At 41.2% G+C, this 12,884-nt stretch overlaps 1 protein-coding gene across 7 annotated transcripts in view; it reads left to right on the forward strand.

The window, feature by feature from the left end:
- Nucleotides 1-1,670: 1,670 nt before the first annotated feature.
- MYO3A (myosin IIIA) overlaps nucleotides 1,671-12,884 on the forward strand; it is a 120,381-nt gene continuing 109,167 nt past the window's right edge. For 4 of the 7 annotated variants that reach the window (XM_017817280.1, XM_017817286.1, XM_017817282.1 and 1 more), the window contains exons 1-3: nucleotides 2,045-2,216; nucleotides 3,758-3,903; nucleotides 10,134-10,316. In XM_017817280.1, coding sequence (XP_017672769.1) covers nucleotides 3,856-3,903; nucleotides 10,134-10,316 — 231 coding nt within the window. In that variant the 5' untranslated portion in view covers nucleotides 2,045-2,216; nucleotides 3,758-3,855. Of the gene's footprint in view, nucleotides 1,708-2,044; nucleotides 2,217-2,514; nucleotides 2,547-3,757; nucleotides 3,904-10,133; nucleotides 10,317-12,884 lie in introns of those variants that run through there. The other 3 variants (XM_017817284.1, XM_017817283.1, XM_017817285.1) reach the window with 3 other exon arrangements.

Below are 12,884 nucleotides of genomic sequence, written 5' to 3' on the forward strand. Positions count from 1 at the left end.
TGAAACTCCCTGATTGTTCAAACAGTGCCTACCTTCATAAGCCTTGGAGGCTGGTTGTGACTTCTACTTGTTTAAACTAGGACCCTTTCTGCAGCAACAGGCTGCCATTACTTACACATCATTCAGGATCATCTAATTGAAGTTTTTTTAAGTTTCACAGACCAGGTCACCTGAATAATTAATTAATATAAAAGACAAGTGTGTACAACACTCCAAATTGACTTAGTTTGTTGAGTACTATCACAGGGTTTTGCCTTTGAGGCCCTTTCGATGGAAGAGGGAATGCTCACAGGGAATTTCAGGTTTTCAGAGCTAAGGGACAGTGACTTTGGCACACAGATATTGAGATGTAGACAAGGTGGGCAGCAGTGGTTTAAGACAGCACCACTAGAAGTGGAAGGGGACATATTAACCAATCACTTAAGTTATTGTCTTTTCTGTTTCCTATGACTGTGTCTAAGGGCTTAGCTCCTTGCTCAGCGTCTCGGATGCATGCCAGCTCTGCCTGGGAGGAGAGGTATGAGTGCCCACCATCCCCTTTTTGTACCTGAGTTTCCACTGAGAGGCTTTCAGCCTTTTTTTGATCAAACTCAAGTCAAACTTCTGCATGATCAGAGAATTAGACTGTCATGCTTCTGCATGTGATTTGCCATCCATCAGACACGCAGCCAGACGACAGTGGGGTGCCAGGCACTCCTAAGCACAGGAAAAAGCAGTAAGAATTTTCCTCACGGAGGGGGAAGCTTTGCAGAGTGTTGTTCAAGCCTAAAAGATATGGATATTTTTACAACTGAGGTCCTATTTTGCCAGTGCTTCCAACTCCAATTAGTAATATGGGATTATAAAACTAGGAAGCTAATTTTGTATTTTTATAGGGTCTCCTCCAAGAGAGGAGGAACAGTTATGAAAGGACAGAACAGCCAGCAACAAAAGGAGTTATATGGCAACAAAAGGCTATATGGGACCTTAAATTCTCCCTCATAAATGTCTATGTGCACAATGCAGCACACTGTCTAAAAATCTTTTCATACAATAAAGTAGTAGTGCTCTGAAGAAGGAAATTCAAGAGGCTTCTCGTCCTTATATATATCTGGCTCCTGGCTGTTTAGCTTTGGGGTTTAAGAAGTTTCTATTGATGATTTTCCCACAGTGAGGAATTTTATAAGGTTTCTTGTCCATGTGAATTCTTTGATGTCTGGGATGGAATAAGCAGCCTTTCCTGTTACAGACACATTCACATGGAAAGGCCATCCATGAACTACCTACTTGGTGTCTACTCTGCTTTTGGGAAAGACATAGAACATAGATAGCTCTGAAACAGCTCCCCTAATGTCAGACCCCTCTGAAAACAAAAACAAGATTTAAATACTATTAGAAAAATACAGAGACAAACAATGCAATAGCAGAAGTCTCCAACGAAGGTACATGATCCCTGGTGCTGACTGAGTTTGGCTGCCTCTTTGCAGTGAATGTGCAAGGGATCTTCCAAAGAAAACTTAAGCAGCATAATTAAAGTCCTCTTGTACCACATAGGAGCTGCACTAATAAAATTCATCCAATTCCCAACTTTTGAATACTTTGTCTTGGAACTTCACCTTGCTATTATTACACCTATGTTGCGCTGCTGCTGTGTAGTCACCCCCCTGAAACGGGTAATAACGTGAGCTCGGGGCATGCACCAGATCTGAATTATATTCAGCGGTCCAGGTAGGTCCATTAGGTTTCCTCAGGGCAGCGCAGCCATGGGCAGCCCCAGGGCCACGAGCCGCAGCTGTCCCGTGCCAGGACCGCGGCCTCTCTGGGCCGCCCGGTGCTGTGTAATCCCCGTGGGGCGGATCAGGGTGCGAGGGCTGTGACCCGGCTCCGAAGACGGCCGGCCCGGGATCCCCGGTGGCCGTGTCCCGGGATTCCCGGTGCCTGTGGCCCTGGGCGGCTCCGCAGCCGCCGCTCCCCCGCCGGGAGGGGAGCCCGGGCCGCCCCGGCGCCCCCGCCGCGCCCTGCCCGGGGCGGGCCGAGCACTCCCGGCTTTGCCGGCGCCTGCGGGGGATTAGCGGGGCAAAGCGCTCATCCGCCGCTGACCCCGAGGCAGGACCGCAGCCGGGCCGGGGCCTTCCGCAGGAGGAGGAGGGCGAACCCGAGGCACGGCCGCCGGCGGTGGCGCGGCCCCGGCCCCCTCTGCGGGGCTGGCTCTGCGGAGACCGGAGGTTTCGCTGCGGGTAATCCCCGGCCGGGGAGCGGCGGGCAGGGCAGGCGGGGTAGATCCGGGGCCGATCCGGGGCCGGCGGCTGAGCAGGGTCTCTCCACGGGGCCACGCCTCGCCGAGGATTCGGGACGGCCCGGCCCCCCCGGGATGGTGGCCCGGCCCCTGAGGGTGGTGCGGCCCCGGGACTGGCCGGTTTCTCCCGCCGCAGCCGCGGTGTCGGGACGGGACGGGACAGGACGGGACGGGACAGGACGGGATGGGCGGGCGGGGGCTCTTCGGAGCCGGGAGGTCCCGGCACTGGGTATGTGAGGGTGCGGGCTGGCCCTTGCGCTCTTTCGTTCAGGTGAATCCTGCTTGTTTCTACTTTTTTTTTATTTCCATTTTTTTTTTTTCTTTTCTTGTGAGTGAGTTTCTGGGTAAGGAACGCGTACGGAGTAGTCGGGAGCGATGCCTGGAGTGCGTCGTGCCCGCGGTGGGACCAGCCGGGCGCTCCCGGAGCAGGGCAAAGCCGTGCCCGCCCGAGGGACGCGCGGGACTGCGGCGTGACCGTGGCCTCGGCAGGACACGCGTGAACTCTTACTGTGCCCAGTGTACACCCACACCCCGTAACTTCTTACTTGATAATGCTAAGTGGTAGCACATTTTCTTGTTGTCTATAATGCCTTGCTTATCTTGCTATCAAATGACTATATCACGTTAATATCAAGCCCTGCCAAAACTCATTGATACAGCTGCTAAATTAATTTTGAGTTGCCACTTCGCTACGGTTAGAAGTTCTGAAAAATAAGGAGTGAGTGAGGTCGCACATATTGATTTTTATGGCCTTATAAAGTTTTACTATGTTAAAACAGGAAAATTGAGTGATGCTTTAGCTTTGAAAGCTAAGTTATTTGCTAATATATTGATCTAGTGTTTAGTCGTTGAAAAATTATTCTCATCACTTGCATTGCCTCTCTTCTGGGAGCCACAAAATGAGCTGGATATTATTCAGTTCATGGATTACTAGTGTCAGTTCATTACTTCTGGTGGCACAAAGTCCAAAGACAATTTGATAATGAACCATTCCCCCCTCTGTTATTAATCTTGTTTTCATGATTGTAATACCCCTGCATAAATATTATCTGTTGGATGACAATTGCCAAAAAAATCTTTAGCTCTCATTTGTTTTCAAAATATCAGAGCTTTTAGAATTGACTACAGTAATTAAATTTAGCATTTTGTTTCTATGTTCTTTTCATACCCTCTTCCTTTAACTAAAAGTTGTCTTAAGAAAAGCTGGGGTGCTGTACTGGTGTCACGTTTAAACTCTGAAGGATTGTCATCCAGTGGGTAGCCCCTATGCGCAAGATTAGATTGAATGCTTACAGCCCTTGCTGATCGTTTAACCTGTTTCTTAAAAAAACCCTCCTCAAATGGAGTTTCCTGAGAACTGTAAACCTCAGCATGCAGTGGGACTTTGACTGTTGTGGTGCATGGCAGGGAATGGAAGAAAACCAAGGTGGAACCTAACACTGAAGTAGATCTCTTGCATCCATGTCCCCTGAAAATGTTCAGAGAGTGAAGAGCTGGAGCCTCCCATGAGCAGGGCTGGCCAATTCAGTCTGCAGCAAGTCAAAATGTCATGATCAGCTGAATAATAATCAGCAGATGAAATGTCAGTGTGGACACCCAATATGCATTTATCAGTAGAAGGAGATCAGGTACCAATACCACACAGTACTGTTTCTCTACTGCACGTAGAAGTTTTACAGAGGTCAAGGAGTCCAGAGGCATCAAGTGTCTCTGAAAGCTGTCTTGCCTTGTTGGGAAAGTTGTCTCTGGATGTCAACAAAGAGAGAAAGTGTCTACAGAAGAAGCAGTTACCCAGCCTTTCAGAGAGTAAACACTAAAAAGTGGCCTCAAAATTGGATCAGTTTCTTCCTTGAACAGCCCTAAGTTTGAAATATATACTTTGAATATGTTGTCTGATACTAGGTTAAATTTATCACCACTCCTTGCCACCAAATGCTTTAAGTAACCATTTATTTCTGCATTCACATTAATTTAGGGTTTCGTTGTTGAATTCAAAGTTTGCTTGGCAATGTCATTGCATGCTTCTTGCCTTTTCTGTGTATCATCAGAAAACATCCAAGTTGCCTGACAGCTTTCAGGTCATAAGATGTGACTGGCTTGCAGTTTTCCCAACTGTAGCATAGGGCTGATATTAATTTTGTCAGTTGTCAAGCTATAACTCTTTGTTTCCAGCATTTAAGTAGGATAGAATTAATTTCATCGAACGTGTCTGCAACTGAAGATGTGTAACTGGGTTCCTTTCATAGTCAGTGGAAACTTAGCCAGTAGAATCAACAGAGTCTGAAGACCAAGTGTTTTATCCTAAGATAGATACTATGCTGGTCAGGTGAATCATTTTGATTGCTTTGACTGACTAAATTGAAATCATAGCATCTAGCTTAGGTTCCAGTATGTGTATTCTACACACCAACTTAGATGAAGCCCACCGAAGCTGATGTGACTTGTGTCTTTTTTACTCACGTAAGCACACAACAGTGAAAGAAATGGACTGACTATTAGAAAAGCTTGTTGATTTTTATTGTTCATCTACCACAGCTGGGACTAAAGAGATATTTTTTCCCCCCTATGGAAGGTTTCTTGCAGATGGGAAGGACAGTTGTTTAGTTCTGGGAACACACTGGGAAAGTAGTAAGCCAACTGATGTGCAGTCAAAGAGGAGAATTCAGATAGACACATGTGTGAAATTATAATGCTGAGTGCATTGAGCTATTGACAAATTCAGTAAAAAACCCACCCTGTTGTGTTCCAAACACTTGTCTTTAACTAGTTGCCAAACTAGATAATCTGCTCACTTTGAGCTTAGATTTGAGTATAGTTCCCATTCAGATATAGGTTGTATCATCATTGAAATCGGAGGCCAAATATCCCCCCAGAATTAATTGGGAGTGATATTGGAATTTCCAGAGCAAAACTTACTCTTTGAATGATGGATAAGATAATATACTGCATAAATTACTCATTACAGCTGCATTTATACAAGCTGAGAATCTGAGCTGCAATCCGTGTTCTAAGTTGAATGATCAAATTATTTGGACATTTAGCCAGAAATTTCTAGGTGCTAGTATGATGAAGGGCATATTGTAGCCTCATGCTCTTGGCTTGTTTTGAGAATTCCATACCTTTAACTTTCTTATTAAGTATTTGCCAGTGTGGTATAAACTCATGAAATAAGAAGAAATGTGGTTTTGGATTTTATTGTGCTGTTACATTAAGCATTTCAGGGTCTCACTCTGCTTCGTGATCAGTACCAGACCAAAGAACTTCTAAATTAGATATTGGATAAAGGTGATAAAGTTGGTGAAAAAGGGAGGTGAGGGTTTTTTTTTTTATTGGATATAACAAAACTTATCAGTCTTTTTTTCTGTTTGTTTGTGTTTTGGGGTTTTTTTTTGTTTGGGGTTTTTTGTGTTAGGGTGATTATTTTTTCTGGTATCTGTTAGGCAAGAGACTTAAATTTCACAACCTGAGGGAGTGCAAGTGTCACATACAGAGAGGTAACAGACCTGACAGGCAATGTGAGCTAGTGTTCCTGGCACCTGACATCTACCAGTCATGGCACATGTGAAGATGTCTGGCAAATTACAGGGTAGGATATGTGCAGGAACTATCTGTTTAGACACAAGTGATGTTTGCAATGTGAAGGAGAGAGTGATGTGGACGAATAAAACAAAAGATGACCTCAGTAGGTCTGTTTTGAACTGGTTCCAGTTTTCAAAACTTTAAGATTGTGGTAGCCAGGAGACAAGATGCTGGATTCGTTGTAGTTATATATGAATATGTGTCTGCTTTGCTAATCATGTAGTCTCCCTTTGTGGAGAAAGATGAATAATATGAGGCAAGGTGCCTCTCTTGTTTCATTAGCTCCTTATGGAGGAGACGAATATCTTTTCATCCAAGTGGGATGAAGGTCCATTCAGAAACTATTGGGAGGAAAGGTTTAGAGAGAAGTTGCATGCTTAGGTGATATGAAACAGTAGTAAAAATATTGGATTAACATGTAATATTCTATATGAAATTCAGGCTCCATTGTGCTTTCAATGCAAACTTATAAGCTTATTCCCACTTGATGGTGTTGTCTGTAATGTTCTGTGGCCTTGACTGTAAAGCCTCCACAGGACAATTGGTTTGTGTCTGAAGCTTTAGGTGTGATAAATGTACTTAATTGAATTGCCTTTGCAGCAATCAGATAGTCCACAGGAGATATACTGCATTCTTCATGAGCCTTCCCCTTCCCTTTCCAAACTCACTAGATACTGAAAATGATGGAGAATGCAGTGGTCTGCCAGCATGGATGCTGAACAGGGCATCTCTGGGTATCTCTAATACGTGGCTTGAGGTCTGCTGCATAGGGTGTGTATGTTTGATGCGAAGCAAAAAATTATATAGGACTGGCTCATAAGAATTCTCACCCAATTTCTTCTTATGACTGATACTAGATCCCCCTCTCAGAGAAAAAAAAATCAAAACCAAAAATACCAACCAACCAAACAAACAAAAGAAAACCCAAAACAAAACAAAAAAACCCCCAACCACATTGGGTTATTGTCTTGGAACTCCAAATCTATTTTTTCCCTGCCCCAAATACCCTGAATTTGATCACTGTGTCACAGTCTGTTTGGCTCTCTCAAATTTACAGGACAGTGTACTCTCTGATTTAAACTTTATTTCATGAGAACTGTAACAAACACAACAAACAGGGCTCAATCCCCTTTTGAGCAGGTCAGTCTATCACGTGAATTAATTTATTCACCATTCAAGCCATAAGTATTCATAACTTATAACCCATAACTTAACTCATGAACTTATGAGCAAACACAAAAGAACAAAACCTAGCTGGGGGTAAGAGACTGCTTATCCCTGCTCCTCAGTCACAGGGCAGGTGTCTCCTGTATCACACCAAGGAGCAGGAGAGCCTCAGCAGTCCAGCTGCTGTTGGATCGGCTTCAAAAGCTTTTGGGGTAAGCTGGTGTTTTATACCTTCCAGCTTGGACACGGTTTTTTACACCTCCGGCTTGGAGGTCCTATACATTTTTATAAGTTAGCAGATTCTGGGGAAACTGCAGCAGGAAAGCTAATAGTAGACAGATTTGCCAGTGATGATGGTGCATAATTGGTCTTGAGCATTTTCAGGCCACCTGTCAGTCTACTTGGTGCTCTTGCTTTGAACTTCTGACAGTGCTCCCAGCATGCATAAGGTCTTACCAGGAACCAGGTCAGCCAAAATCTGAGCAGAAGTGGAGTGAACTGTCACGCTGAGCACAACAGAAGTATTTCAAAGGGTTTTTCCTAGTGGTTCAAGGGTACATTCCCATCTTAGAGGTTTGGATCAAGTTGTAAGTTGTGGTGTTTTTTAAGTAAATTTTTAATGGTGAGGGGTATGATAAAATATCTAGGTGGTTGGGCATTCAGGCATATTCCAGGGACAGTCCAATTTATTGCTGAAATATGAGGCTAAATCATTATCAGCTTTCTCAACTTCAGTGAGATGTAATAAAACATTATTCATCACCCAGAGCAGAACACTTTAAATCATTCTATTTAATATATTTTTAATAATAGAAGTGGAAGCTAAACAATTTATCTGCAGGGGCTTGTTCTTAAACTTGGTGAAAGTGAGGAAACACAGTGTTCAGTATAATTTATTCAAGTTATGATTTTGAAGCTGTTAAATCAAAAGCAAGAATTATTCACACTAATTCTTTCTGGAATAGTACTCTTAAATTATTGAACTAAGTATGACAGTTATTGAATGCATGTTTTGTGAGATATGTGGCGACTTTTCTTGAGACAAGATGATGTGCAACTGGTATGATTTTCAGAGGAAAATGCAAGCATATGGCAGTTTCTCTAGCACTTTTTTCTGATAGCAAATAGCACCTGTAGGATCATATTTCCTCAGCCCTTTAACAGTTGTCATTGTACCAGTCTCTGCAGACAAATAAGCAATTGATACTGCAAGTCAATGGATTTCAGGTGTATACTGTCATAATATAGGGAGTTAATGAAGCCTGTCTGAAACTGTAGGTTTGGTACCTGTTTTTTCTTAGAATGTTCTGCTTGATATAAAACATCTGTGCAGAGAGGTGGACCTTTGTTTAGGGGTGTATTTGGAGATTGAAGGCATCAGAGTTTCCTGCTTGGCTTTGGCATAGGCTAAATATACGAAACTGTTCTTTGAGTTCCTGCATCCTAAATGCTCATCTTTGAAAGGGAGAAGATAAATCTTCCTTTCTTCAACTCTGCATATCTTCTACTGTAAACTGCATCAGAAGCTCCTGTGTTTTCTTGTAATGAGAGACATAGCAGGCCCTAGATTTTGATGGAAAATTACTTATTCTGTAGAAAATACCCTGTATGCTGACAGGTTTCAATATGATTTGGATGCCTCCATTCTTATGAAGGCACCTATTGATAGCTTTTTACTTTTTTTCTCTTGAAAAAATCACTAGTTTCAGATTTCATATACAGTAAAACCTTAAACTAATAGCCTCAATTCTAAAAACTAAAGTTCAGATAGAGAAATTTTGAAATTCCATTAGTATTGAATCCCATGAAGCAAGGGTTTGGGATTATGAATCCTAATCCCTTTATCATCCCCTTTATCAACCCAAATTTGGTTATTGTTTTGTGTATTCCCAAATATGAGCTAATTGCAAAGCATTTATATATGAAGTGATTAAAAACCTCAACAAAATGATTGTATTTGAGTGCTACTTTAAATGCAAAAGAAATTAAAAAAAATGTTGTAACTCATTTGCGTTTTTTGGGGGGGGAAAATGGTTTTCCTGAAAGTGGTGAAGTTCCCAAGGCATGGATAAAGACTAGGCATGAGATGGAAAGGTAATGCCTTAGGAAGAGAGTGAAGTCACTGTCCTGACTGAGTTGAGTCTATGTGAATCCCAGGGGGAGGGTTAGACAGAAGAAAGAAGCAAATTTTTAATCTGGAATGGAAAACCGAGGATTTAGTCATTACAGCTCTGTGTCTCTGGATCTCGATCCTCTATCTTTACTTTGACTTTAGCCTGGAGTAGAGATTTCATTGTTTCAGGTAAAATTGGATCATTTTGTTCCCACAGTACTTGAAATCAAGGTGGTGGGCCAAGACTGGGTGCAGTACCAAGTACACAGCGAACTGTTCTAGGTTTCCTGGTGTAAGTGAATTGTATCCATCATCTACTAGGGCGTGGGTGTAACCTGGTCAGTGATGGATAAAATTCCATCATTGTAAAAGATGTTTCCTTTACAGTACGTAAACCAGTTGCTGATGTATGTACATTTGTAAACATGTTTTCCATGGCTGTGAATCCTTGACTGTCAGAAGACCATGGAATTGTGAAGAGATCTGCCACTTTGATCTGCTTGGCCTTATGAGATGTATATAATGATTCAAATGCTAAGAGAAGGATTATAAAACTGATTATTTGCTGAAAAAGTTAGAATTAACCTAATGCTACTATTTAAGATGTTTTATTTTGTGTGGGTTTTCTTCCCCTTCTTGCCCTTCTTGGTAATGGAGCCAAATTCTTTGGGATTTTATGAACTTGACTCTCATTCCCCTACCCTCCCAAAATCCTAGAGTGACATTATATTTTCCTTGAAGTGTATGGGAGAACTTCCACTGGCTTTACTCAAGCCTGAAATTGGTTCAAATTTTCATTTGAATTTCCCTTCATTTAATAGTATCTTGACTGCATATACCTGTATTATGTTCTTGTTCATTATGCTTGCTGTGCATGCACACTATATGCAAAAACATTTCTGGTGTTTGAGACTAGAATGTGTATTTCTCTTCACATTCATAGGAAACAAATTGCTATTAACCATTTGTTGAGTGAACACTGAGATCTCTTTTTCCTAGGAGCCATCGTTTGAGATGCTTCCGTTGACTGGGAAAACAATAATATTTGATAGCTTTCCTGATCCTTCAGATACCTGGGAAATAATTGAGACTATTGGCAAAGGAACATATGGAAAAGTTTTCAAGGTGTTAAATAAGAAAAATGGCAGCAAAGCAGCAGTCAAAATTTTGGATCCTGTTCACGTAAGCTACTTAAATTATTTGGTTTGTGCTTATTTATTCGTGAGTTTATGTAGTCTTTTTTTCTCTTTGTCTTTGTAGATCATTTACATCAGAAGTGACAGTGAAATAAACTGCTTCAGCCTGCTAAGTATCAGGCTAGCTATCAATGCATTTTTCTTATCATAAGCGATCTTTGAAGTGGTTGCATTGGTAGAAGTCAGAAGTATACCTAAACTGTGTTACTTTTACTTTGGTTTATCCTTGTTTATCTCTTATTTTCAGAAGCAGAACTGATTATTTTCCTTCTAAGTACTAGAAGTCCTAGCTTATTCTATTCTTACTGTTGTAAGAATGCAAAGGTAGTAGCTCCTACACACAAAGCACCAGGTGACTGGGAGGTGGAATTATTATGTTGTAGAATATGGGGTTTTTTCAGTAACTGACATTTGTTGGGTGGCAGATTAATGCCCAAAGGGTAAGGAAGAACATTAGTCTGGTTTGTAAAGGCATACATACCCCACTGACTTCAGTGGTGCTGCATGTGGCTTGGGATTTTTCTCAAGACCGGTAACCCACAAAACACGCACGAGCAGCTGTTCCTGTTTCAGTGGCCCATTTGAGTTCATCTTTTGCATTCCCAATATAGGGTTGTGAGGCTTGTGCTTCAATTGCATGACCTCTGGGCAGAAAGGGAAGAGCATGTCATGCCATGTGGAACCCTGCAGTTCTGGAGTTGCACAGGGCTCTGTCTACCTCTGCATAACACGCAGAGTGTCCAATTATGTTCCCATGGCCTGAAAGACCATGAAATGTGTTGGTGAAAACATAGTGTCTTGCATTATCTTTGCTGTGTATTTTGTTGATCTCCTCTTTATTTCAGCATGCTTTCAAAGCAGCAAAAGGATGCTCCTCTCAATTCAATACCACCTATGTCTCCCAGAGTAAACATAATTTGTAGCCAAGCAATAAGGATCTTGATGAATTCAGATGCATTGGAAACTGTTTCTGACTCTTGCTTTCTGTAAACAAGGTTCTTGTGCTTACAATGAATAGGCAAGACTTTCTTGCCACTAGTGTTTGCTAAATGCCTGTTTAGCAGGAAATGCTTCTGCTTTCATGTGTTTCACAAGTGTTCAGGAATGATTCTTAAGTGGCAGATGGCTATGGTAGGAATTACTGAAGGAAGCAGGGAAAATTTCAATGTTGTGTACACTTTCGAGGTTGTAGGAAAAGATTAAAGGATGATGATGGGAAGAAAGAAGAGGTAGTAAGGCTGATGCTAGAGGAAAGAGAAATAGATTAAGAAGGAAAAAAAGGAATAGAATGTAAAGGAAATGGAAGAAATAGAATGGATAAAGATGCAATAAGAAATTGAAGAAGGACAAAAGTAAAATTGATGAAAACAGATTCCTTATTTTAATGAAAAAATGGAAGTAATACAGTCAACGTCACACTCCCAAGACTTGACTCTTTTAACTGAATGTATTACTCTTTTTATTCTAAGAATACTATTCTTTTCTCCCTTCTATTTACAGGATGTCTGGAGTAGCTGCTGTACCTCCATTTTACTGCTAAAATGGCAATCCTATGTTAGAAATAGGGTGAAAGCAATAAACAGGTTATTTTTGTTTAAACTGAAAGTATTATTAACGGCTGCAGAGGGAGCCATTGCAGTGAAGAAAAAGATACTTTATGTATTTTCTTTACATTTTACATTTTTTTTCTTTGAGGATGATTTCAGAATTGTGCCACTTGAGAGGTGGACTGGAAACAAAGCAGAGGAAATGTGGTTTTATAGGACTTGGTTTAACTGATATTTCCAAATTAAACTGGGAACCTGCATTATCATGGGGGACAGAAGACTAAAATTAGCATTTCATATTTAATCCTTTAGAGCTCAGATTCTTTTTGTTGAATAACAGCTAAGCTTTTGGAAATTGAAACAGGAAAGTGAAGGTGTTGAAATAAGAATATATGAAGATGGAACTGAGAAACTCTCAGTCTTGTCCTCAGGACTATAAGTAAATACCATTGTACTTTAGAACTCTTAGCCAGATTATCCTATAAATGGGATGAAAGTATTCACTCTAGCATTTCTGATAGAGATACTTTAATGCAGGCAAATATATTAAATTCAACCAAACATTTCAAGTTTTCTTCCTTCAGAAAATACAGAAGAAGATTTTTATTTTTAGTAGGCATGGAATGAATATTCATGTAGTTTCTCCTTATAATTGTAAAAGTCTCATAAATTCTGAGTACCCCTCAGGAGACAGAAACCTCTATTAAATCAGAGTAGGACAGTGGGCTAATTTTCTTCCTATTTCCCCAAGGCAGTCAGAAATATTGTATGTTTTGTGTTTAGTTTCTTTGCTTTTGACTGTAATTTTTTTCCTTTTTTTCTTTCTTTTATTTTTACCAGATGAGTTTTCTCTTTTCTCTCTTCATCCCTGCTTCCACTCTTTCTGTCCTCTGCCATCTTCAGTACCTTGGTTCTTTCTTCCTTCCTTCCTTGTATTTCTTTTTCTGTGTTGTGCTTATGGAAAAAAATTAGCTTAAAATGAGTACTTCCTTTTTTTGAAAGATGAA

This window comes from Lepidothrix coronata, unplaced genomic scaffold (assembly GCF_001604755.1).
Source record: "Lepidothrix coronata isolate B3197 unplaced genomic scaffold, Lepidothrix_coronata-1.0 Scaffold59, whole genome shotgun sequence".
NCBI lineage: Eukaryota > Metazoa > Chordata > Aves > Passeriformes > Pipridae > Lepidothrix > Lepidothrix coronata.